We start from the raw sequence: 27,769 nt of genomic DNA, 5'->3' as shown, positions 1-27,769 counted from the left end.
GTACGGTACTGACTTTTTGATTTAGCATAACTTTTTACAGTTAAAAAACAACTGTTAGGCATTTTTAGAGTGCTGCCAGCTACACGCCAATGTAGCTCACCGGCAACTATGGATGAAGTCAACAAGTGGGCGTGACGTCCGGATTATAAGGCATCATTTTTTCTTTGATTTAGTGTAGCTCGTCGACCGTTTACGCAATTCACTTAAGTCCAGCGGATTCTAAAGTGTTTCATTTTAGCGCAAAGCTGCTTCTCCCAGCTTCAGAATCTGGAATTATGTTAATTGCATGAACGATTGAAGAGTTACAGTATTTTAACACCGTAAATGCTGAGCTAAAGCTAAGGGTTTGAAAAGCAAAAGAACGTTCACAACCTTTCAACATTTGAAATGATTTAAAGAAAAGAATAAAACAACATGTTATGACCTCTGTAAAGTGACAAAAATACTGGTGTGAAAATGGAAGAGTAAAGCTGCAACAAACAGAAAAATAAACACAAAATAATCCCTTTATTTTTTTCTACCTCCAGACTACAAAGGGTCACCAATGTAGCTCTAAAAGGTATCTACATTTGCGTTTTATTTACAGCTTGTGTCTGATGTCCTCCTCGTATTTACAGAGTCAAAGAGAAGCACTAGAAACACAGTGTTGAGAACAAACCAAAATGAGTCCAAATCTTTAGAAAAAGGATAGAGTCTCATGACGCAACAGTTCTCAGTGCAATAGTCCACAATGCAAAGATCCTTCATTCATAATATGTTCAACATACATTGGTGTTCTTTTCCTTTTTTTTTCACGGAAACAAAAATTGGTCACTGAATCTAACATGGTAAAAGGACCACATACTTGTTTGTACAGTTTAAGACACTCAGCCTTTGCTGTAACCCCCCCCCCCCACTCACACGCAGACAAGCTGGTTGGAAAAATGGACGGAGAGCTATGGCTTAGCATAGTTCAGAACACGTCAAACCAGTGGGACGCTTTCCAGCATAGCCTCTGGAGTTTTCCCCGCCATAACATTTCAAAATAAGCTGGGGTAAATGTCCCTTGCAGTATCCGCTGAGTGGGCTGCGGTTGTGCGAGAGCCACCGAGTGTCTAGGCGGGATACATCCGAGGTTGGCGTGTATGGACGACCTTTAGTCTGTAAAGGGAACCAGCACACCTGCAGGCCTGATTCATTTCCACCAGCTTTGGGAACGAGTGGAGCCCTATTTTGGTGAGTGAAAGCACTTTCGATTCCGACCTGCCGGGCTGCCCTCAGGGCAAAGGCAATTTGGATCTTTCATCAGACACAATGCAAAACACATCCGTGTGTGGCCGATATACTGATGAAGCATGGACGTGAGAGGCCTTTCTGTTTTTATACTGATTTTTTTTTTATCAGTTTAAAAATGCATTGAACCAAATCATTTTTCATAATGAGACTGGACATCGTGTTGCAGAATACTGACTCACCCATTAGCAAACAGCGCTCTCTCTGTGACCACAAAGAGCACAGACAATGCAGTACGCTTATGAGACACACATCGTTTGAATCAACTAAGCCACCATCCTATTTTATTCCATGAGTTCAGACACCCTTAAGTATTGTTCAAGTACAACAATCAACAATAAAAGGAACAATAGTTCACATTTTTTTTAAATTCACATTTGTTATAGTGTTAAGTCATAGAGCTATTTATAAAAGAAAAGCAAGACTTCCAAACCCTTAAAGTACGTCTTTGTAGTTTTGTTCCAGTCGTTGATTCCACAGTATTCTCTACCAGGGCTCTTGTGAGTGTTTGTGCTTAAACAGAAAAAGGAGTACAGCGCTCATCCAATGATATCTTTCCTTTTATAAAATAAAAAAAGGACAATAAAAAATAATAATACCAAAAAAAAAAAGAACCTCTCTGCTTTGCCATTAGATTTAGGCTTAATTAAGCAATATCTCTGATTTCGCAGTTCATAGAAAGGCCAACATGCCGTTGGTGTGCGCGGATCTCCTCCACAAATGAGAATAAAGACCTCCGTCTTCAAAAAAATGACAAGATGCCACACAAATGAAGGTGCCTCAACAAGTCTGGCTAGGGTTCGGATAAAGGGCTAACAGAAATCTCGGGTCATTTATGGATGACCGGAGCCACGAGGGGTTTCAAGTATTAAAAAAGACGTGAATAAAAGAGAAGGAATCTCCTTGGCTGAGGTGTGCAGAAAAGGCAGAATGGAGCAAGCTCGTGAAGAACAATCTGCAGGTCTGGCAGCGGAGCGAGCCACTGAACAAATATTACCCATCATCCTCTTGGTTTCCTTTGAGCAGACTCACCAACGGGGGGATGAGGAAAGAAAAACACAAGTCAGAGACATCACAATTTGTCCGTCCTCTAGCAGCCGCACTTGGAGGGCAAAGACTGTTGTTCGGAGAAGGGCACTCTTTCATTAATACAGTGCAACTGATCGCAACTATTTTTTTACAGTATTAAAAACCAAAGTTGAGCACAGTCAAAAGAAGAAAAAAAAACGTGGTCATGTACACAACTGTCTTTGGCAAAATGTCCCGTTTTATTTATGCGAGTCCGTCACTCGAGATCCCCGTGTTCATGTCACCTTCGACCCATCTCACTCTGTCTCATGAAGTGAACATTGTTGACGCTGTCGGCCAACTCGGGATATTGGTCGACGGAGACGACGTAGTATCCATCGTAGCCTTGCACCTTCCCCGATCCCAGGAGCTGCTGCTTCTCTCCCTCAGTCCAGGCCCGGGAGCCTTCCTCGCCGTCCCTCAGTCTCTGCCGCTCCCGAGCCCAAGCCTGCGTCACAACCCTCTGCCGAGCCAGCTCCAGAACCCGCGCCTTCTCCTCGTCCACGCTGCTGCCGTAGCGCGTGTTCAGGCACAGCGCACCATACTGCAGCTGGATGTCTGTGATGCGCCTAGTCCTGCCGTTGAACACGGTGTTGACCTGAGACACCGTCACGTTCACGCCGTTCTCCAGCGTGCGTCTGCCCACCGTCATTCCGATGAGCGCCAGGTCCCCCTCCACCGAGCCCATTTTGACAAAGTAGTGCGTATCCACTCCCATGATGGTGAAGTGGAGACTCTCCAGGTAGAAGGCGTCATTCAGGACGGCGGCCATGCGGCGGCCGTCTTCGTTGGCAAGGCTGATGATGTCCGTGCTGATGCGGCCGTCTCGGATGGCGAATTTAACCCCCTTTCCAAAGATGGAGCCGCCGCAGGCAAAGACTTTCTTGTCCTCGGTCTGGGGACATCCAGCACTTTTGGCTTTGTAGATCTGACCAAAATGTTCCAACTTCACAAAGGCCTTCAGCTGCCTCTGAACCTCACACTGAACCCCCAGCAGAGACTGCAAAACAAAGACGGCACCGGTTAGTCAGAGCCCCTGGAGCATCCGCAGACACAATATACATTTTTCTTTTGTTCCTTCACTGACTGAGATATTGATTAAAACAACACAAATGCTCGTACACCAGCTTTGTTCACAATATTCACACCTTAGTTTGCAACCTTTCTCCCCGCTCTGCTTGTTAGCTTTCATGGGCTTCCTTTCAATCCTCCGATTCATATTGTTTCCTCAACACAAAGCAGCCTCACCCTTTCCTTTTATTTTAAAAAATAAAACTGAGATTCCAAAAAACAATATGTTTTTATCATTTAGTGCAAATATTAGCAAAACCTTAATGTAACTCACAAGAACCCAGAGCCAGTTTTCCAAAATTTCAAAATTATGTAGGACATACCACAGAAGAAGAAGACCACTTTACCCATTTCTGATGTTTTTCTGTTCTGATAGATTCACACCAGGCCTGGAAACGTGTTTTTTACAGACCATTTTCAAAGAAAGGTTTGTGTAAACATACATATGCGCGTTTCAGGCTTCCACATTCAAAACTCTAGTGTTCACGTGTTGCTACGCAAGTTTTTAAGTCAGTTTGTTGGTTCTACGTACAAAATGCACACTGAAAGTCAAACCAGTTGAAGTTTAACCAATCAGAGACTTGGATTTGGTAGAGACATATGGATAGCGTACTATTCAAAACACAGAAGTGACAACTGAGAAATGAATTATTGCAGTTTATGCTGGAATTACATGACACCAAGTCTTTCATGTATCGTAATAGAACCGTGAAAGAAACAAGGAAGGTGGGACCTGGGTCCATCTGTCCCCTACCCCGTCCCTGGTGGGGGGTGTGGGCCCCTTGGCGATGGCGGCCGTGTCCCTTGGGTGCCGGCTCCCTGGGCCCGGCGGTGCTCTCTCCGCACGGTGGGGGGGTTCATATTACACCTGAGCCGGGGGTGTTCGTGTCCCTGGGGGGTGGGTCCTGGTCCTTGCCCCTGGGCGCTGGGCCCCGCCAAACTTCCAACATGGCCGAGCCTGGTCGGGCCATATTTATAACATCCCTTATGGGCCGCCCTTTTTTCCCCGGGGTTCCCCCCTCCTGGGCGGGGGCGGCGGGCCCCTGCCTTGCTCCTACCTGGACCAACCGTGGGCCGGGTGGGTGGCTGCCTGGAGTGCGGAGCGGGTCTCCCTTGGGGGGTCCTGGCTCGTACCTGGGGTCGGGGCGGGGGGATGCCCGGAACTCCTGGGTGGTGGTGGGGTGCTCGTCTGGGGCTGTGGGCGTCCCTCTCCGGTGGGGCCCTGCGTTGGGCTCTTCCGGCGCGGCGGGGGGCTGCTTTCCTGGCTGGGCTGGGGCGGCGCTCTCTTTCCCTCTGCGCCTCCCTGCTCTCTGGCTCTGGGGGCCTCGCGGCGGTCCTGCTGGCCCTGGCCTGGGTGGCGGTCTTGGTCGCCCGGGGGGCGGTTGTTCCCTGCCTGTTCCCGTGTGGCGCTGGGGGAATTCCGGCTGCCGCTGCTGCTGCGGCGGGGGTATGGGTGTGGGGGTGGCTGGGCGCTCCTCCTCCTTCTTTTCACATTCCACCATCCATTTTAGAAGAACATAAACACTCACCTGAGCACAGGTGTTAGCTCACCTTTGCACTAATAGTTTGCATGATTGAATGAATGAAAGATTTCACACTAGTTGGTTTAAAGGCATAAGTATGCGTTCGTGAACACTATCTGTTTTGTGTGCATGTTGACATGTGGACATTTCTGCGGCTAGCAGGTGTGTTGATAATATTTGAGTGTGTGTGAACAGGCCCCGCCCTTTTTGTACTACATTTGAACCGTACCGTAACGATAAACAACCAGTAAACCTGCCTGCTCTATGCTGCTTCATGGTCTTACCCCCCTTCCCCTCCTATTATCACCCTCCTACCCCCCCTCTCTCTAACGTCCCTCTCTCTTGTTCCCCTCTTTCCTTTTCCGTCCGGTCCAACACCAAAGATTTTCAAACATGATTGAAATTAATAAAGTTTGGCCTCAATTACAAAAGGGGTTTATTCAGACATACCTTTGGTTTGTCTGAAGATGAATAACCCCTCTTGTTAGAATAAAATATGTCCAACACAAGAGGCCCTCAGCTCTCATCTGTTTGCCTAGCTGTTGGACAGGACAAGTTAAAAAAAAAAAAAAAAAAAAAAAAAAAAAAAAAAAAAAAAAAGAAACAGCCTGGAGCAAGATTCATGAGATTTGCACCAATTTGACATTTCGCACCAAGTGTTGTAAAGGCGCTAGTATTGGGTAGCGACAATCCATTGTGAACACCATATCATAAAAGCGTGTTCCTGACTGTGCCACACATGCCAGTGTGTACTTAGCATTACAATGATGTTACCATGGGTTTCTAGATGCAACAGAGGAAAAAATGGTGCAGAAAATAAGACTTTTCGGAACTGAAATGGTACATTTTATACGCTTTTATCTATTGGTTTTGAACATTTCCACACTTTTCTCTGTTGTTTAAACCTTCTTAAAAAAATAAGTCCAGGATGAAACCAAGGATCTGCTAGCGATCTGAGATTTAAATGTGGAAAGCTAAATGAATCCTGTACAGGATGCCCGGCACAGATGAAGTTGATTGGCAGATCTACATCCAATCAAGACGCAGAATATTGTTGTTTTAAATTGTATTTACAACGATCAGCGAGACAGTGAAAGGTGCACCGTGATCTTGCGAGGAACCATGTATCCAGTAACATTTGACAATGCTTCATAGCTGTGAAAGAAAAACACTCGGAGGTGAGGGCAACGCTTTTTGCCAGCTAATTCCGGTCTCTCTGATCACTGGCGACAGGCATGATATTTTGAAAAAGGGTGAACCTCCTCCCTTCTGACAGCCCCGCAGGGCTAAATAGGAATTTGTTAGTAAGTAGTGTACGCGGTCTCTCTCACTCCTCCAGGTATCAAAGGAGATAGCGCATTTCCTTTCGCCCGAGTTCATATTTTATCCTAACACTGCCTGACAAAGGATTTTCCTCCAGAAAAGAGAAGAAAAAAAAAGATGTTAAAAGGAAGAGAATGACATGAAATGGAAGCTGGCCACCACACAATGAAAGTTGCCTGAATGCATCTATGCGGCAACAAAAGGGGGCTCTCCGGCATTGTGCCGCCGTGAGTGCGCCACGTCGTCAGATATGAGGTTGAAAGCATCCTGGGGAGTTTTATCAGTAGGTGACGTTCAAAATCTCCCTGACAGCTTTCTAATTCTGCCTCCGTTTCAGGGTGAAGGGCTCGGTATGGGTGGGGGTTGAGGAGAGCGGCCCACAAAACCAGCTATGACTCTTAGTCCAAGCCCTCCCAGGCCTTAAAGACCAACTCTGATCATCCTTTGACTTCCAGTGATCTTTTAATTATGATTATGCTGCTTGTAACCTAAATCAAGAACCCTGTGTTGTTTAGGACATTCGCCAAGAAAAATTTGCCTCTGAGTTGTGGGCGTGGCCTTGCCCTTTACTGAGAACTCTATGTTTACATGCTCCTCTGCTAGTTTACAGCCCCTTACAACCCCCACCTAACATTACCGGTGCAACAAAAATAATGAGCAGTATTGGAGCTATCCAGTCGTAGAGTTTAGATCCAGATTCCAGGACGAGGAAAACTAAGACGTACATGGCTCTATTTGTCTGCAAGTGGATGATTCAGAATTCCTAAATCCTAGAGTCAATGAGGGTGGGGGTGGGGGTACTTCACACTATGTCGCTCCATGTTTGTTTCTACAATGCCCGTGTGTGAAAGCATCATCTGTAGGCAGCTGGGGGGCGAGGGGGGCATCTGTTTTACTGAAACAGCCTCTTGGGACTCACCAAGCCAGACATCAATCACAAAGCATGGGGCGATGGGAGCTGAGCCTCCAGCTGTAGACCTCATCTGTTTGGACCCTCCCAACATTTCTTTATCGTATTGGGGCTTTGCCAGCATGGATAGTACCATTGACTGTATATGAGAAGTGGACAGAGTGAGTATGATGTCACCCATAGAAAATGCCTCAATTCAGGTTACTACGAAATTCAGTCAATTCAGTGCCAGTTTTTCATGGAACGGATGTTGCCATGTTGGAACCAGAGATTGAAATAAGTAAGCAGTAAGTCATCAATTCTATGGCAACCGCTTTAACAATCAGGATTGAGCTTGTTGATAGTCCACACCCCTCCATGAACTCTGTCAATCAAACATTTAGAAAGTTTAATGTGAGACCATCTGCTACCGTCTGGTATGGTCCAGTCTGGTGTTTTGAGGGTTTCCATTATAAATTGAAACCATAAATCCGGACCAAACCGTACGATTTTTAGGCCCCCGTTGGTTGTAGGTCGATAGTAAAATAGAGCAGACATACTGTACACAGCTCAGAGATACTGTTAAAACCCAATGATTGGGTGAAGGTCGTTACAACAAAAGAAAGCTCTAAGAAAGCGTCTGTATTTCTCTCTGCCGGCCCCAATCTTCTCTCAAAAAACATTAAATGCTTTGTAGATATGGAGTATCAAAAGCCAAGCGGAAAAAAAAATGAACTGCTGGATGACCTTCACTGTTGTTGTTGTTGTTTTGTTAGCTTCATCGCACATCTCACCATGACGGTCCAACTCGGGCTGGAAATACTCACATGAATTGCCTGGACAGTTCTAAACTGGAATGAACTGTACCACACTGTACCCTTGGACACAAGGATTTATTGCAGTTCTCATATACAGTCAATAGTTAATTCGGAGGCTCAAACAGACAGACATGAAGCAAAAAGTCCTGCATTGTTGACATTTGTGGGGCATTTTGGGGGGGGGCGATGCAGCACAGATGAAGACGAACAATCAGAGCAAGCATCTCAGAAGCTTTGCATAAGAATACTGCTGTTTAATGATCTCAATCTTTCCAATAGCAGTGAACTCAGAAAGGACTTTCACACAAACACTAGTAAAATATGCGCATTGAAGCTCACCTTACCATTCAAAACCGCAATTACTGGATTTTTCCTCAGAGATACTCGACTATTTTTGGTCCTCCTGAATCTTTTATTGAGAATCTGCGCTTGTAGATAAAATGTTTATTTCAAATTTTTTTTAATATGAGCATAGCCGTATGCATAACTAATTTAATTGAAGTGTAATTAGGATTCCACTGAAGAGTTAAAAAAAAAAAATTAAATCAACCGAATGCAGGCCTATCATGAAACGAGGGAGTTCTGACATTCATCATCAGTCATTTATGGGACTGGACTGAAAACAGCAGGGGCGCTTTTTGAATTCAATTAGAGCTTGACTGTGAGGCGTCTCCTTTGTAGGTTTGCATCTTCAGTAAGTTCAGAGCTTTGTGCTGCTTGTCAGGTACAGGCAGCGCGGATGAGTCAATCCCCAGGGCTTTGGCAGTAATCCTCCCAGAAAGACGATGCAAGATGAGAGCGTCACTGGGAATTCTACAGCTATGACTCTGCACAAATATGAGGAGTACAATTTCACTCCGGCTTTAGCGCAATTAACCACAGAGTGCTAAAATGCCTGAAAAAACAGCGAAGATTAGAACAGTCCTGTGCGTGGAGTGTACTCCATTGAGCAGTGTTTGTAGTGCTTGGTATAGTGTGTATATATTAAAGCCAGAATTCTAAAATCAGGAACCCACAAACTGAACAGTAATACCCACTGGGCACTGACACATCTGTTAGAGAACTAAATCATGGTTATTTTAATGTTTACAGCTATAGATAACCATTATACATTCAATAGACATCAGTGCATAGACTGTACAGTGATCCCTCACTATATTGTGGTTCAACTTTCGCAGTATTGCTGTTGTGGGGTCCTTTTCAGTGCAATTTTGCTGATTTCGTTTTTAACACAGCAAACTGTGTTTTGCGTCCTGATTGGCTGTAGAACTTGTCTATCAATCTCCTCTGTCCCATGTTTCCTGTACAGAATGTCTGTCCGTCCGACCGTCCATCCGTCTATCCATCGTGGTAGCTGTTTTTTTCTCTATACAAGAGTATAGGATTTAAGGTTCTTGGAGCCAGCCGGTACTTAATATATGGTGGGGTCGATCACTCTCGTTCTTATATACAGCTGATGGTGCGATTACACACCGGCCTCCATCATGTCATCCCAGAATGTTTTTATGAGAAACTGTGCCCTCTGTGCTAAAGGAGTCGGATGAGGAACAGGAATGTGTTGCTTTGAAAGCTGCCTCTTGCATGTCTGCCTGTAATCAAAGCCCTGAAAACAACAGTGGTCTCTTCAATAATGCAGTTCAGTTTTGGGTGTGTGGAGGAAGGTGGTGGGGGCTTTAAAAGGCTGATAAAAGTGAGAATCAGAGCATGTCTACTGGTTCTCAGACCTTGGCCAACGGTGTAAAACTGAGATGAAATCAATGGTGAGTGGTGGAGGGAATGGAGAGCATATTTCCCTGATGGCATGACAATTACAAGAGCTGTTTAGCCCAACCAGATTCCCCCAAGTTGAGAGTGAGGGGGCAGATTCCTGGCTCAGTGGGCCATGTTTGGCCTGATAGCTGGCACATCCTCTGGGAACCTGGCTCGGCGGGAAACATGCCTGCTTGGTAATGAGGTTGGATGGGAGAGGAAGGAGGGATGGAATCAGGGAGAGGTGAACATTACCTTGGTACTGTCCCACTCCTGTGTCTTGATCTGTGTGCGGACCAACTCGTAGGATGGCTCTATGGCCTCCGTGTTTGGTTTGTGGTAACCAGGGATCACGTTGTACAACTGGAAGCCAAAGGTCACCAACCAGCTGTTCACATCTGCAGGAGGGTTAAGACAGTTGATGAAGATTTGGACAAAACATGAAGCAGAATCAAACTTAAAGATTAAATTGACACTTGACATTCAGGGGGTTTATTAGAAAGCTCCTGGGAAAAAAAAACACTTAGTGACAAAGAGTGCTTGATTTGTTTGTAAAAGTGGACAAGCTATTCCAGCCCATGGAGATGGCGCTGATGAATTCCGTCCACTCATGCAGGTGCCACACTAATGATACACAGCTGGGGCGCTGAGACACAACATCTGACAGCGTCTGCTGGGCTGATAATTATATACTGTAAACTCACGTCACCAGAGAATTCCACACCACATATTTTGAACACTCAGTGGGTTCATCTGCACTAATATTCCTCTAATGAGATGCTAAGAGGGGGAAGTGACATGTCTGAGACTCAAATCCACGCAATCATGTTAATGTGGCTCATCCAAAAGCAGTCACCAACACTTGAGTGGCGAGTGCTGCAGCAATCCAACACAATACGTTATTAACTCTGGGTGTCCCAAAGGGGGGCGGAGCTCTGGTGGGAACCGGAGTTCTGGACTGCGACTGTCCCCCTTTTCAAAGCTTCTTTTTTTTCCCAAAACGTTTCTTGAGGGCAATGAAAGAACACTGGCAGTTTACCGAAAGAGATGTAAATGTCGGTCACCCTTGAGGGAGACTCACTACAGCATCTCCACTCGTCTGTAACATTCAAACACTTTTGGGATGGACAGGTTAGCTAAAAGGATTTGGGTTAATGCCTTTTTCCTTTACATGGATAAAGTAGGAAAACACTATCTAAATGACCTCACTGCAGAGAAAAGAAGCCCACACTTGTGAATGAGCTCTGACAGAGACCGACTGGTTTGACTACAGTGTTTATCGAGGATCTTTAACAAAGCACTTTCCCTTTTCTAGCAGCAGAAACTGAAACAAGCAGCCCTGGCTGTGCCTTCAATGAATCCATTGTGTGCTTCCTCCCCACTGGGCTGCTTTTGCTGCCACTCACCTCCTCCACACCGGGAAGAACAGAGGACATTTCTGGGAAGGATCAGAGCGTTCGACAGCAGAGAAGTCTTTACAGCACAGATTTGTTTCCCTTGAGAGCTTTTGAAGTGACGGGGATGCGTGTGAGCACACACACGCCAAAAAACAAAAAAAATAAAATAAAACCACGACCTCCACATTCCAACGAGGAAGCGTTTGAACGCACCGCATTTTGGTTGAATTTCGATGAGCGCCGTTCTCCTCTGTGATGCTTGATCAGAATAAAAACACAGCAAATAGAACCAACTGATGCAAGAAGAAGCAACTTCAAACAGTTTGAATGTTTATACTGCTACCCCAGGAGTGATTTTATGCTCCATCGATTATTAAACTGGTGCTTTTAATGTAGAAAATTGAAAAAAAATTACATAAAGGATTTGTTATTAATTTGAGGTTGTCTGATAAAAAAATATTGTTACAGACATTTTCTTTAGCTAAACCAGACAGCTACACCAAGAACTTAATGTTGAAAACCACAACCAGAGATGACGGTTTACAACCAAAACATTGATACATTTATTCATCAATGCTACAGAAGATGAACACACTTAAATAAACTATTTCATAATTTGCCTTTTGTGTGTTTTAATGAATCCTTTTAACAGGCACTTATTTGCTTTTTTTCCTCCTGCTTTTTCAGCAGCAATGAAAACAAATAAATAAAATGGAGCGGTAGGCACTCACATAAAAATGTGACATAAGTCTTAGTAATTTTTATTTACTAATAGTTTTGAAGATTTAAATGTTTTATTTCTTTTTATTTTCGGATGAAATTGGGCAAAACGCATCACTTGAGCATGGAGTATTAAACAAGGACTTTACAGGAACTCCTTCGTTCACTTGAATTGGATGTAACAAAGAAATTTCAAATATTTCAAAAAAGAAACTCCATTTTCCTGATCCATTTAAATGTTTGCATTTTGCTTTTCCATAGAGAATTTGAAGTATACAGTGTTCCCTTTTATCGTAGGCTTACGTTTGAAAAATAAGCCGCGATATGTGAAATCTGCCAAGTACAATAATGATCTGCCGTACAAGTAAGAGAGCCGTTAGGGCTTGTTTATTTCTGAAAATAGTTAGTGCCCTTTATAAAAATGTAAATACTTTAAATTCACTATATTGTTTTCTTTATTAATAAATATTAGTCAAATTTCTTTTTTGGCAGTAACAAACAGAAACACAAAGAAAAATGTGTGGGGTTTTTTTTAATGTAAAATTGCTTTTTATGCTTATATGACTTCCTTTCAAAATAAAAGACACCCTGTACAAAGTAGGATCATCCCAGAGTAGGTAATGTTCTTCTACAAAAAGTTTTTAACAAAGCTGGACAAATATAGCGTTTTCTCTTGGTATACCGCAGGTGTATTTTGGTAAACCATCATCCTTTTTCATACTTACTACTGCTGTTAACCTAAATATAAACGTGGATTCATTGGTTAATTATTCAGAAAAAAAAGTAAAAAAAAGATATCTATATAGTTCAGCAGCTCTTTTCTGGACAGTTGTTAACCATTGTTGTGCCATTTTAGTTAATATATAGTTGAAACTCGTGAAATAAACTGAGCAGACTTTTTACCAAAGTTTTGAAATTTGTGCATTCTGGAGGAAGAGTAAAGCAAAAAAGCCCTGTTAAGGTCATCAAGGATGTAAAAATCTTAACATAGTTGATCTTCTAGGTCCATAGAAGATCAAGGATGTAAAGATTTTTACATCCTTGATGTACTCCACAGGGGTTTACCTTTATAAATTTAACTAATCTATATTAAGTAAAAGCTAATTTAATGACCCTTACTTTAAAAAAATTGCTATTATTTTATCTTTCTTCAGCCAGAGAGCCTCATGTAGCTCTGGAGTTGCAGGTTGCAGAGCGCTGTAAAAGTGTGTTGTAAAAAAGCAAAAAAATAAACAAAATTGCACTAAAAACAATCAGCGAGACAGTGAGACTGCCAAAGGTGTAACGTGAGGGATCACTGTTGTTTTTAAAATTCTATAATGCCTTTTGTATTTTATGTCTACACCTTGAGGGAGCTCACCTGTCATGTAGCACTTTGTATCTTCATTGTTGCTGAGAGGATTGTTGTTCTTGAACATGTACAAGTTAAACGGCACTATGTGGTCGCTGTTCAGGCGTTTCCAGATCTCATGGTCCGGCGTTGTCCAGCGGCCTGTGAGAACGTCGTAATCCCGCCTGCCCATGTAGACCAGTTTGCTGAGAGGCTCATACAGTCCGCCTTGGTAGCCGATTATAAGCTGGAAGCTGGGATTGGTGTCGAGGTAAACCTCCCCGAAGGCAGTGTGGAGGATCTGCTTGATCATGATCCCCGAACCGCTGAACACTGCCAGAGGCGTGCCTATGTTATCGCACGCCACATAAAACTCGTCCCCACTGTACAGCTCCATGGCGAACAAGTGACCCTGTAGGTCGTAGTACAGCGAGGTGATCTCTGAACTGGAGTGGTTGTACATGTGGGTGACCCGAGTGGGGCTGGACAGGTCAGAGTAAAAGAACTGCAGGTGGTGGCCGGTGCTGCTTCTGCTAGACACCCTTCGTCCAAGGCCGTCGTAGCGATATTTGATGCTCCATCCGCTGACTTTGTTGTAGACTTTAGTCAAGAGGCCAGCTGAGTTGTACTCAAAGTAGTCATTCCCTCGCTGCTTAAGAAAGCCGTCCTCATCCATCCTGTACTGGACATCTCCTAACCGAGTAATGCGGTCTCTGATGTCATACCGCAGCGGGGTAAGACGTGCGCTATTTCCAGGGCTGAGCAGGTGTAAGTTACCGTTCAGGTCATAGTTGTACCTCCACAGGGGTTTATCATTAATGGAAACCACCTGGAGCTGACCGTCAGCATCATACTCATAGGTGTAGCGTGTTGTGTTGGCATAAGGGCCGACTTTAAGTTCTTTGGCTACAACACGGCCCATATTGTCATACTGAACCATCATCCAGTACATGAGCGAGCGGAAAATTTCGTATTGGACCTCCTTCACGCGACCGTAAGCGTCAAAGTGTTTGGTGTGGGTCATTACTGCAGTTGTTATGATCTGATTTATGTCATAGTAGATGACACCAAATTTGCCAAACTGCTCCGTCTTGCCTGACACGTCATCGTACCGGTACAAGTCAATCGGCAGCGGCGTTTCATTGATGACGGCCTGCATGCTGGTTACTCTGAAACTGTTGTCGTAGACGTAGTCGAACCTGGCGTTGACCATTCCCTCCTCACTGAACCGGAAAATCTGTCTGTCAATCAGCGGGCCGATCTGACGGTAGCGGATGGTGCAGGTGAAGCCCTCACTCTGCAGGTTGACCGTCTTCAGCATCCCTGCCACTTCGTCATAGGAGAAACCAATGCGGGTGGTGTCATATAGGATCTCCAGGAGCTTGGAGAGCTTCCCGTATTTGTAAATGACCCTGCGACCCGTCCCCAGGAAGGTGGTCTGCAGCAACTGGCCATTCTCGCTGTAGTCCTGGAGAACCGAAGCGTTGCCTTCAGGGGGGTGGTAGGTGTTTCTGTAGTAACCAATCGAGCGAGTGGTCTCCAGGGTCTGCCGTGCGACGTTGGGCATAGTTACCGAGGAAAGTCGGTCGTTTTTGTCAAACTCAAAGATGTACTGCCGCTGGCTGTAGAGCAGCAACACCATGGACTGTAGAAGAGAAGAGAAGAGAAGAGAAGGTGGGAAGAGGTATGTAAAGACGAGCCCAGATGTGACGCATACTGCAGAATGACAAAGTCTAGAAAAAACAACAGAAAGAACATTCGGATATTTAAGAAAATTAAAGAGGACTAGATCAGATTAGAAACAAGCTTGGTTGGCCTTCAGATCAGGAAACCCTTCGATATAATCAGGCACCTGTGTAGTCCATTAGCACAGAATTAGGATCATCTAGATTTACTAGAATTTTTTGGACTGAATTGGATTATAATGAATAAAAGCTCTGTGAGATGGTTTTTGCTTCGTTTCAGTTTGTGCTTTCAAAATAAAATTATTGAATTAATTTGAAATTTCTTCAAATCTGGAATGATATGGTTTTTGTCAACAACATATTACTTTTTAAGGATCCCCCCCTTTTTTTCATAGCTAAATGGTGCCTTTAGCCCTTTAAGTTTGAAAAAAAAATACACAGAAAAAAACTACAACTAAAGAAAATCTTTTATAATTTTTATAACAGATATTATAATTTGTTTTCTCCCTCATCAAGCCCACACACCATCAGTGGTGAATGAAAAGTTTTCCAAACGACAAACAAGGTGACAGTCACATCTTTTCATGCAAAGTTTTTTAAATTGGAAAAATAAAAGCCTTTCACTTCACACCATAGTTACCACTTTGATTTCAGAACAGCACGTGGCATCCTTCAGTGTTCTGTCTTTTTTTGGACAAACTCAGTAGTCAGCCGGTAACAAAATGTAATGTTTACATTGCAACAAGCATTTTTTAATGACATTTGATATCTGTACTCTTTCCATGTGTGCAGCACTAACATGGTGAATGAATAACTGACTTTAAATCCAGTTTCCTACATAATTCCAAGATTGGAAATTGCGATATTAGTTATAAAATTTAGAAATGCAAGTCCTTGATAAAAAACATGACATGTTATGGTACAGTTTTTTTTTTTTTGTGCTATTGTTCACTTTGAAGTGGTACTTCTCAGAAATAAAAGACTAGATAACTTTTTTGCATCGTTGCAGCAGGAACAATGAGGTCAAATAAAGATCAACTGAATAAAAATCAGATTCATTTCAAGAATAGACCTAGAGTTGACAAAAAAAAGTTTAAAATGTAAAGTACATATAGTAAATGTCTCACTACTGTATGCCACATCAGAGCAGGGATGACACACGCAAGGCTAACCACAAAATTCTAAATTGAAACTGTAATTTGAGGACTGAAATTGAAGAGCAACACAAAAACAAACTACAAAACGACAGCTGTAAGTACTAACATTTTTTTTCTTATTTGCTAACAGTTTTAGGTTTAAAACTTTCTTTAAATTTAATTTGTCAGTATTTCTTTAAATTTACAATATATCGTTTTCAAAGTTTCAATATTTCTTTCAAGTTTACGATGACGTAAACTTGGCACCTGGCAAGTTTGAGTTTAAAATAGGTTTCAAATATACAATGTAATTTTTCATTCAATTTAGCCTGATCCTGATTTGATCCCATACCTTCCTGCTTGCATAAACACTCCAAAATGGTCATTTCCTCCCAAAGACCCCTATACAATTAGCATCATGTTTTTTTTTTCTGAACATGTTCTGTTTTTCTGATGATGGATGACAAATATTAAGAAAATTAATTTCTTAATCAGGAGCAGACTGAAATGCTGTTTAAAGAGGAGTGTATTGAGTTTTAGAAAATATGCTGAACAAGCTGCAAGCTCTCTGCTATTAGCTCTCAGCAACAGTGAGGGGAATGGGGGCGGGTTTGCTCTGCACCAACAGTACCACCCACAATTCACAGGTGTCTTTCTAATCAGCTACTGCCACTCTGCAGAAACTATGTCCTGCAAATGAGACAGGTTTTAACAAATTTGGCTAAAAACTGCATTTTTAAAAGATGATGGTAGTGAGACTTTCATCTTTTCCTTTGTCACTCCAGAAAAAGCGTACCTTCTCAAGATAAGTGTAGCTCCAAGATTTGCCGTCAGCAAATATGAGGGAGGTGATTCTGCCGTTCTGGTCGTACTCCATGCGAACGGACATGGTGCCCCTTTGGATGCCTGCCACATGCCCCCCAGAGGAATAGGTCACGTTGACTCCATTGAGACGGCTGCTTGGTGCCCACAGAGTGGGCCGCCCGGCGTGATCATAGTGGATTCTTAGGGTGAACTTCCGATGGTCGTCGTAGACTTTTTCTGTACGGGTGATCCGATCAAAGTCCAGTGACAGCAGGTTTCTGTTATGAACCTATTGGAGACAAAGCGGAAAATAAAAAACAAACAAACACTTTATTTGAATAAAGTGACAATGTTTCTCAGTTTTCTAGGACAAAATATAAAAACGGTCACAAAAGATTTTGCCCTGCAGAGACAGCGATCACTGAATTCAATGATTGTTAACATTCGTTGTCCTAAGTAGGGGTTCCAACAATTTGTGAAAGAAAAAGACTAAAAAGGACATCTTGTTTAGTAGAAAGAGCCCCGTTGCAGCTGAAAGCAGTGACCTCGGGCTTCACTGAGATCAGACGCTGCTTTGAAGAGTGTGGGCTTTAAGCACGTTGCTTCTGTGCAGCCAAAAATATCGACCAACATTCCTCCCATCGTCATTAAGTTCAGCAGCTTCAGTAATCACAGACTGCGGATGAAAAAAAACTAAAATCAGGAGGAGACGAGATTAGTGTGTCAAAGCAAAGGGGGGCTGCTGTAATTAAACCACACCTCTATTTTTCCCCTTAATTTTTGGAGTTTACCTTAAGGAGGACTATGATTTGGCCTGATAGGACTTAAATGGGCTCAAAGAACAGTTTAAAAACCTTATTTTTTGTCTCTTTTCCTATTTAAATCCCACTAATCAGAGAACAGGCAGAAAATAAAACCCTGACTGTTCCTGTACTGTGGCGAGAAATACACGCTTAGGTTTGCTCGATTCTGAGGGAGCGATTACACCCGAGGCCCCTTAAGCCAGTGACACCTCATTAAGATGATCGTTTTGAATGAATCCACATGAATCAGGAGCAGCGGGAATCCACAGGCATTCGGTGAAAGCAATTTACGGACAGAGAGGTGGGGGCGTCGAAGCTGATGTGGAAATAAATACAGGAGTTTTACATCTTTTGTACAATTACGCCTTTGAAGTTCGAGAAGTTAGAGTATGCTAAAGACGGAACGCTGTGGCTTTTTACAAAATTATTTATTCAACAACAAAAAAATTTATACCGTATTTTCCGGACTATAAGTCGTTCCAGAGTATAAGTCGCACCAGCCCAAAAATGCATTATAAAGTAGAAAAAACACAGATAAGTCGCACTGGACTATAAGTCGCATTTTGACGGGAAATGTATTTGACATAATCTGAGACCAAGAACTAATAACTTGCACAAACTCATATGACACAATCATAGCAGACTGTTTATCTCATAATTTCACAGTAATTCTTTCTCATACTTATTTATTTATTCCTTTCATGAAGCATCATTGGCCAACTAATACTCTGTTTTCATCCTGTATTTTTAGAAACAGTTGTCATTTTTATTGCATTTCTGAATCTATGAAATCAATGGAAAAAAGAATATTATATTGTTAGCCTTCAAGATCTTACTGTAAAAAAAGGTTTGCTGATTCTCTGAGTCACTTAACATACTCTCAACTCTTAACAGACCTCATAAATCAAATTGACCCAGGAACATCATCTCTGTTCCTCACAAATGAACATAACAGGAGGGTTAACAATGTATTTATTTCAATTTATTTCTAATATAAGTCGCTGCGGAGTATAAGTCGCACCCCTTGCCAAACTATGAAAAAAAGGGCGACTTATAGTCCGGAAAATACGGTAATATAAAATATGAAAAACAATATTTATTCTGAGAAATTTAATCTGCATCAAAACTGCAAATGGACAGGTGTTAAAACTGTTTGGAATTTCTGTGGCTTTAGAGTTCATCAGGAGCTATATACTTTTGGAGAAATTAATTATATACTGAAATAGGACTACTATATAAACTGATAGTTCTCCAAAGTTTTTCAAAATCTCCATAATAAGTGGAGCTGATTTGGCAGGATTAGAAATGTAAAACAATAGATCATCTGCATACAAAGACACTTTGTGTTTGGAGATTTTCCTTCCAAATGCAGCGTAGTAAAAGGGCTAACGGTTGAATGGCTAATGTGAAAGAGAAAAAGTGAAAGAGGACATCCGTCCCTTGATGAGTGATTCAGAGGAAAGTAATTACAATTAACATTTTTTGTTTTGGTCTAATGCTTTAAGTTGGGGGTAAAACCTAATAAATTTGGTGCCACATCCAGTCTTGGGTCAAAGTGATGGCATTTTTTTGTTTTGTTTTGCAACGTCTTCCTTTTATGAGACTATTTCAAGCAGAAGAGGCCTGCTCTCTGTTTGGCGGGATGGGGATCTTGCGGGCAAATGCTTCCTGCAGTGTGAAGGTGAGAAGAAAAAGAGAAGAAAAAAATCTGACGGCACTGATTTCAAGATCCCATGAGAACGGCAACTCACTCGGGGGGAATCATTTTGAAATTGGACCTCTGAAGGAAACATCTCAAAGAAAGAAGGAGTGTGGAAACAAAAAAGGTGGACTGTTGCAGCTCGCTGCATTTGCCCAGCGCATTTCAAACTGCATAAAACATCAGAGGAACATCTGATCTCTCGATCGCTATCAAACATTTTTGTGTCAAATGACAATCTCAATCCGTCGTTCCAGGAACAAAAAAGGCCTTTAATCAGCTCTCATGAGTAAATCTCTTTGGTATTCCACTAAGTCAACAGAAATTAATTTTTTATCTCACATTGCAATCAAAGATTAAAAAAAAAATCCACTGCTTTACTTTTTGAAATGTGAGATGTTTTTTAAGCCAACATAAACTGTCGATCAGTTTTATTCAACCCCTGCTGTGGGAAAGTGTCTCATTTGAGTTCATTAAACTATCTAAACTTAGAGGTGGACTGGTTTCCATGGAGATATGCCGGGATTGAGGCACATGAAAGCAAATCATAAACGTGTTTAAACCCGTGCTGTTCCATCCGTCCACTCAGACCAACTAACTTTGCTCACAAAAAACCATCTGTCAAGTCAGGGCACCGCAATCACCCCTCCGCCACCACCACCTCCCCGCCTGTCCCTTCCAGCCGCATGCTGCCACGCGACCACCCAGCCACCCACGTAATATCACTTGACGTGTCACTCAAGGTCGCTCAATGATTCCCGTTCTGCTCATCCCCTCTGTTCTTGCCATTAGGCTGCTCCCATTTCCTGCCTCACCCCCGGGGCCATTGTCTGTAACATACATTAGGAGCTCTCACTTCCAAAGGGATGACAAGGCCATTAAATGAACAGCCAATGACAGACAAAGTGGCACCTCCCCATTAGCTGTGTTGCCTTGCAGAGAGTGTGAGAGACAACTTGACCTAAGTTGCGATTTGCTCTACATGCCCAAGAAAAACAATACCTCTTTCTTTTGTTTCATAGATGCTCAGCGAGGTAAATTAACGCGCTTTTTTGTTTACGCAATTAACATAATTCCAACAGAGTCTGAAGCGGAGGAAAGGAGCCTAGTGCTGACATGATATAGCAATAGCTTCATTAATAATCAGTAATAATCAATAACAAATTCATCCTCATAAAAGAAAAAAAAGAAAGTTCACGTGAATTTTTTGTGGAAAATAAATGAATAAACAAAAGAAGTTTAATTTTCCATTTATGATTTTACATTTTGATAGACAAAAACTTTGCAGATGTAAAAATGGTTGATTTTTTTCTCGATTTCAATAAACCAATGTGAATACAGCAAGGAAGCTCAAAGTCTAGATAGAAATTTATTTCAAAAGCGATGCTCCTACTTTTAATTCTAAAGTTCTCATTTACTGTTTCAAATTGATCATAAAAAGTGTCTAAAAAAATACAGTTCCCATCAAGCAGCGATCTTACCCTCAGTCTGCGTCCGTACACAGTGACCTGACCCCGAGCCTGCTCCTTCCTCTGTCTCCATTCCACCAGGTTGAGGCCGTTGTCGATGGGCAGGGTGACGTTCCTCCTGCTGACGGTGGGGTTGACCGTCCCGGCCAGCAGGTGAGGCTCGGTGTACAGGGAGACTTCCATCCCATTGGCCAAAACCAGCCGCAGTGACCCATCCAAGCCGATGAAGTAGCTGTTCCGAACTTGATCTGGGAATGTCGGCCAACAACAAAAAAAAGCTTTATGGGATAAGAAACAATCTTCCTACAGCTGATGCTGAAGGAATACATTCTCAGTGACACAAATACAACAACCCGCAGCAAAAAAAGAAGCTTTCCGAAGCAGAATATATAGCCGAACAGCTACGGCGATGTTGAGTCAGTGACAACAGAGATCAATACTGAGAGATTTCACAGGGCTAGTAAAGAAAAAGTTTTACAGCTGTTGCAGCAGCCTGAAGGATACAGGGGTATGAAAACTATCAAAGCTGCAAGCTCGCCTGTGGCCTCAAAAGAAGGCAGAGCATGCACATTCACCAGAGATAAATCCCAACCTGTCCATTACTGCTCCGATGTGACAGCAGCCTACGTTCCACCTCAACACCAGTGACTAATGTTTCCACGGAGCGCCTTACATGCCTCCTGCAGGAGGTGGCACCTTCTATACTCCCATCATTTCATTCTGAGCGAGGACAAATATGAACTTAGCATGAAAATTGGCGTTTTAAAGTGACCTTTTGTTTGCGCTGAGCAACAACACGCATCACCTGGACGGACTTTCCATCTTCTCTATCTGTTGGGTGTGGAGTGCTGATGCATCGTGGGAAATAGGCAGAGGAGACGGGGCCTGACCTTGCACAGGCCGCTATGTCTTTTCATCATGTCGACACTTCAGTGTTCCATTAGAGACCACTCGGAAAAACCCTTTCAAAGGGACACCTTGATGCACAATTCAAACTGGGACTCAATGCATTGTTTTTCTAATTTAAGCATTATATTACTTTTACTGCACAGTAATATTTTTAAGGAGCTATTATAATGCAAAAAAATCTGTAGATTTGGCTTTTTCTGAATTCTGTCGTGGGAAGACTATAATCATGCTTTGGATGCGCTCTTGCTGGTTAACTTGGCCACCAGATGTCAATATTCTTGGGCCAGATCTTTGTGTTTTTTAATTGTTTACAAAAAAAGAAAAGCTCAGGGCTTCATCTGCCTTTTAAAAGTTTTGTTCTATAGGAATTAAAAAATAAACTAAAATGCTGGTTTGCCTTTTTTTATTTTTCTTATCCCAGTTTCATCAAATTGTTTTTTTTCTTCTACTCACTGGTGCAAAAAAACAAAAAAAACAAAAACTGCACTTCCAGGAGCAGCAATGGCTAGCATTTCAGCACTTTTAATGGAATCCTATCGAAGAAAATTTTAGAAAAACATTTGTGCTGATGTTGTGAAATTCCATACATGTGACAAATTGGTGCTAAAAAGTTGTGTTGACAGATTTTCTTTTTACTGTTAATGTTCATGATTTATTTCAATAAAATGCATACACGTAACTGACATTGATGGCATTTCTTGTGACCCTTTTGTATAAATCCACTTTTCTGCTCATTTTTAATTGCAGCATTAATTTTTTCATTAATGAAAACTTATATTTTGGTAACTTAGATCTCCAACTACTTGAAAACTTTCCTTTATAGTAAAGGAAATTTGAAAAATGAATAGATATTGAGTATATTAATATTGATTATGGATATTGCCAGCGATAGCAACTTTGAATCAGCAACAGAGGAGTCAGACTCAAACTCATACTCTGAAAGTGGGAGGAGTTTATTTAAATGTAGGTTCAGTTATTTATCGTATGCTTTTATTTGAAAAAGCGACACAAACTAGAAGCAATAAATAAAATCAGGGTAAATTAACCCTTTAACACTGGAGCTGGGGCCCGTGACGCCTAAATAACACACGCTCTTTGAATTTTCGTAACTCTTTGACATTTCGTAAACCTTTTTCCGTTTACGCGATCAACGGGAATCAGCAGATTTGCGTTGATGGCATGAGTGCCTTACTACTGCAAAGTGTTGCGCAAGGCTGCTTCAAAATCTGTTCAATTTTCAATAGTTGCGTAAACGGGTGAAGAATTATGATATTCATAGGAATGTCAACACTGGAGGCTAATGATATCGAATCAGCTGACTGTCACAGAGAACAGAACATCGGTTCACGTTGATCGCATAAACGGAGTTACGGTTACGATAAAAACGGTGTACAGTATTATTTAAATGTCACCAGCGACATCTCTGTTGTTAAGTGGTTAAACCAAAGAAAGGATGTCAGAACAGGAGAGAAATGTATCACAGCAGTTTTTGTCAACATCCTCCTAATTATGATTTGGATTAAAATTAATTTTTTTACATAAATGGGAGAAATTGGATTATAACAAAGGAAAGTTATATTTTTCATTTTTGAGATTGAATTTTTAAAGAAACAAAATAAATTAATAAATAAAACAATTCAAAAACGCTTGTATATTAAAGAAGCTGCTTTTCTAGAAAGGATATAATTCAAAATAATGTGACAGCTCCACAACGGTTTGGAGTTGTGGCTATAAAAATCCAGTGAGTCTGACATTCATCTCCCGAATCTTCGAGCCGTCAGCTTTGCATATTGGCACAGAGGCTTGCTGGGACGAGAACAAACAAACAGCCAGATAACAGAGAAAAAAAAAAGTCTTGAAGGGCAGTAAATTCATGTGGTATGTGATCACACCGTTGCCAGCTTACAAGGGGGACAACAGTAAATTAATTAACAGCGGCGTGGCTGGCGTCTCTGTCCTTGCAGGCAGATGTTTCCAGCACATGGCTGTGCACGCCTCTGAACAACACTGTTGCAATGTCGCCTTTCAGGTGCAGGTTCGCACACAGACAGCAGGAAATATTCAACTTTTCAAATCCGATTTGAGCGGACAGAGAAGAACATGAGTGGAGCAAAGGTGACTTCATTTTTCCTAGAAAGATCAAAACTATTGACGAGTAATTAGTGACACAAGAGGCCCGACCCATGTAACGTATCATAAAACTCGAACGAGGAGGAGAGAAAAAAAAGATTATTTCCTGGGGGGTCATGTAGAGACCAGCCTTTCTGTGTTTCTGATTTATTTTCATGACACAAAATCAATATTTCTTTTTCATTTCTGGGAAAAAAAGAGCTGCACACCGTGTTATTAGAAAAAAGATGGAAAGCAAATACTGCTTTGATTAAGTGTTATAACTCAAAAGTGGTGACAAACTCGGTTTAGTTCCACTTCTCCAAGTCCGAATCAAGAATTCTGAACTTATCTCATAATATTAAAGCTAAAGTCACATTATGTACTAGAGCAAAATCACACAGAACTGACACAGAAAAAATACTTTTTTTAATGGCAAATTATTTGAGAAGAGCAATTTTAGCTGTAATCTCATAAAATATCAGACTTTAAATAAACTTCTGTTTAAGTTTTGTCTTCTAGTGACAGCTGCTATGCCCTCCTTTGCTGTAAAATGACTTGTTTTTGTTTAGCGGAAAAGCAGAAAGTGGTTTTAAGGCCATTTTGGACAACCTCTGGGCGGCCAGATAAGAAACCAATTATCACAGAAAATGCAGAGGTTGTGCAGTGATGGAAAAGGGCATGTGGACAAAGTTCAGATTTTGGCTGAATGTGATTTTCCCCAACCCTAAAAAGCCATGGCTTTATTTCTTTTTAGAGCATCATGAGCTAAAAAGGTAAGAAAACGTTAGAATTGCCTTTAAGGTAGGAACAGAGAAAGGTTAAAACGTGGATGCTAAGATGTTGGATATCTCCAGGCTGGATAAGTATTTTTCTTGAGGAGATGAGCTACAAATGCACATCACATATCTTGAAATCTGAGCTCCTGTTTGATCTTAAACCACCAAGAAGTCAAATCTTTCACCCAAACTGACAGACTTTGATCAGAAAATCCAAAATCCACCAAAGATTTTACTGCAACTGTTGGGGTTAAAGGGCTGCACGGGTTAGCAGTCACTTCACAGCTAGAAGGCCCTGAATTGAATCCCTGGGTTCTTTGTGTGGAGTCTGGATGCGTGGATTTTCTCTGTGGCTTCCTCCCACAGTCCAAAACATGCTTCGGAGGTCATCTGCATACAATCTATGTGTCTATATGTGGCGTTGCAATGGATTGGCGCTCTGTCCAGGGTGAACTCTAGCTTCATCCTTAAGTAGGTGGGATGGTTCCAGCAACCACCCTGACCCTACATAGAACTAAGCCATAATAGACAATGGATAGATGTTGCTGTATTATATCCACCATAGGAAACAACAGGAATAATAACTCCTCAATCAAAAGTCCTTTCACGACTAAAATAGAAAAAAAGAGTTATTGACCAAAACTAGCGGAGGCCTACAAAAGAATCTCTGTTTGAATACCTAACTTTGGGAGGTGTTGTATTTAGGTAATCTCATGCCGTCTAAAGAAAGATATGTGGATTTAAGACCTGCGTTTTGGTAAAGAAAATTATATATTTAATTTTTCCTCTCCCTTTTCTAACATTAGACATTTGAGGTGCTGCTCCTCCCACATTAAGGCCAAGCTTCTCCCAACTGATGATAGTCAGTTGGGAGTCTTTACATTGGCTTACTGTTCAATGCACAAAAAAGTAACAGGCAAAGAAAGGAGAGACGTATAAACAGAGATCACTAGATAGCATTCCATCACTATAATGTGAATTAAATGGGGATTCTTCTAGTCAGTTAACCGACCAATTAAAAAAACTCTTATTTATGAAGCAGTTTAATGCCAAAACCAGCTTCATAACATGTTTGTTTACAAAATCTTTCTTTGTAAAGTAATACTATCAAACAAAATAGGCACAGACATGTTTCAGTTACGTAAAAACTAACTGCATCCACTGCCAACTGGTGTATATATCCTTTAGGAACGAGAAATTGCCATTCTTTACAGCCAAAACAAGCTTGTTGAGCATCTTGATAAGTTGTGGTGTTGTGCTATGTACACACCGGGCTCAGAAAGGCAAGTGTCTTTATCAAAATCGATCATGGAGATATTAACAATTGTGGTTTGTGCCCGGCAGATTTACATGACACCAAGTCTTTCAGATATCGCAGTAAAGCTGTGAAAGAAAAAGCCCGGACCAAGATTTGCATCCAATAGAGCATTTCACACCAAGCCTTTTCACACTGTGAGTACATGAACTACTCTGGGTAGTGACAGACCTGTGTGAACACCACATGCTAAAAGGACATAGAAAAACTCAACTTAAGCGCATTTTTAAATACGGGTATGTGTTGCGCACACATACCAGGTGTGGATGTAGCTTTAGTCTTTCTAAGCAGCACAACAGACTTACTTCTGAATTTCACCGGGTAAAGATAAGAGAACTAACATCACTCTGCTCCTTTGTGACCTGATTTAATTATTCCAGCCCAAGATTTCCTGATATCAGATGTTCGGAATGTCCTCTGGAAGAATCCTTCCACATTGAAACAAGGGAATATCAGAGTCAATGGTGTGCAGCAAAGTCACACTCAAAGGCTAAATATATAACATCATCACAGGTCTCCCTTAAGCTTTTGCTGCTTTACCTTGCATAAATGTGTAGAAGGTGCCAGAAGCTGACAGGTTGGTGGTGACCGTGATGTCTTCTTTGCTCGAGTCCTCGGTTTTGATGCGGACCGAGCTGTCGACATCGGTGCGAAAGCTGTTCACTCTGCCCGTGGGGTAAGTGATGTTGGTGAGCCGCCCGAAAGCGTCGTACCTGAAAGAGAGCCGTCGATGTGAACCAAAGCAAGGAGAGGCGTCATTATGAGCTTCTTATACCCGGAAATAAAATGTTCCAGGACAAGGAGTTCCGACAACAATTGCAGGTAGAGAAAGGCGCGTGCCTTTTTTTTTTAAAGGCATGCGCTTTAGCACATCTTCTCCATCAGCCCTGCTTCAGTCGCTGCATTAAAAAATAAATAAAAGTAAAGTATCCACTGCAGAGCTTTATACATGATTTAGAAGCAGGTACACTAAAATGCTAAGCAGGTTAGGAATCTTCTACCTCTCTGAGCGAGACATGAATGACTCATGAATACAAATGCTCCTTAATCTTTGAGTAACTTTCAAATCTAAACACATAAATGAGAGGCAAAAAGAAAAAAATCCCTCTAGAATTGAGAAAACCAAACTGCCACAGCCAAGATAAGAAATCACACAACTTTTTTGGGTCAAATGCTTATAAAAGTACAAGATTAGGGATTTCCTCTAATCTCATTATGCTGTCTATGAAATAGGAGCTCTGAGGTGTGACTCTGCGGAGAGACGCCTCCATGGCCTACAAATCATCTCATCCCCATACAAGAACATGAGTGGCCAGATTGTTTCATTTTGCACTGAGAGCAGATCAGCCTCGAACAAATCTGTCAGATTGCAAGTGTTGCAGGATGGCAGACAGTGAACCTGTGCATCACTTAGAAGGAAGACGTCTCTGTGTGCTCTGAATACAGATGGGAAAGCCCTCTCTGGTCGTGATGCCTGCCATAATAAAGCCTCTAATAAATGAGATGCCGGGTGCCGGTTTACAGATATTTCCTCGCCGCTGCCATCTCGAATATCCAATATGGAGAGTGGGAGAGGAATCATCTCCTGGAGATAAATGTTATCTGATCTCAGCTGCATCGCAGATTGGGACGCACAGATTCATTTCCGAAAAAGTCTCCCACTTTAGGAAATGCTAATTAGCTGAATGATTTGTATCTAACCATTTGATTTCCTTTAAAGTAGTGTTTGATCGGAGCTTTTACAGTGAAGACATATGCTATCTGAAATCTAAAGAGCCCAGCTTTGCCTTCACCAACTGAGAATCTCATTCTGGAGCAACACTACATATGGCAGCTTGATCACTGACCCGCACTCTTTCTGTCTCTATTAAGACTGTGAGCCTGTTCCATTCCTTGAGCCT

At 42.0% G+C, this 27,769-nt stretch overlaps 1 protein-coding gene across 21 annotated transcripts in view; it reads right to left on the bottom strand.

Annotated features, from left to right (window-relative positions):
* Positions 1-488: 488 nt before the first annotated feature.
* Positions 489-27,769, bottom strand: part of tenm4 (teneurin transmembrane protein 4) — a 249,886-nt gene continuing 222,605 nt past the window's right edge. For 19 of the 21 annotated variants that reach the window (XM_078929945.1, XM_078929943.1, XM_078929946.1 and 16 more), the window contains 6 exons: positions 26,409-26,581; positions 20,769-21,004; positions 16,778-17,074; positions 13,191-14,805; positions 9,969-10,111; positions 489-3,340 (listed from right to left, as the gene is read on the bottom strand). In XM_078929945.1, the coding sequence (XP_078786071.1) occupies positions 2,582-3,340; positions 9,969-10,111; positions 13,191-14,805; positions 16,778-17,074; positions 20,769-21,004; positions 26,409-26,581 (3,223 nt within the window). In that variant the 3' untranslated portion in view covers positions 489-2,581. The remainder of the gene's footprint in view (positions 3,341-9,968; positions 10,112-13,190; positions 14,806-16,777; positions 17,075-20,768; positions 21,005-26,408; positions 26,582-27,769) is intronic. The other 2 variants (XM_023962055.2, XM_023962056.2) reach the window with 1 other exon arrangement.

This window comes from Oryzias latipes, chromosome 13 (assembly GCF_053564925.1).
Source record: "Oryzias latipes strain Hd-rR chromosome 13, Olatipes_Hd-rR_3.1".
Taxonomy (NCBI): Eukaryota; Metazoa; Chordata; class Actinopteri; order Beloniformes; family Adrianichthyidae; genus Oryzias; species Oryzias latipes.
This window is presented reverse-complemented; position numbering and strand designations above follow the sequence as displayed.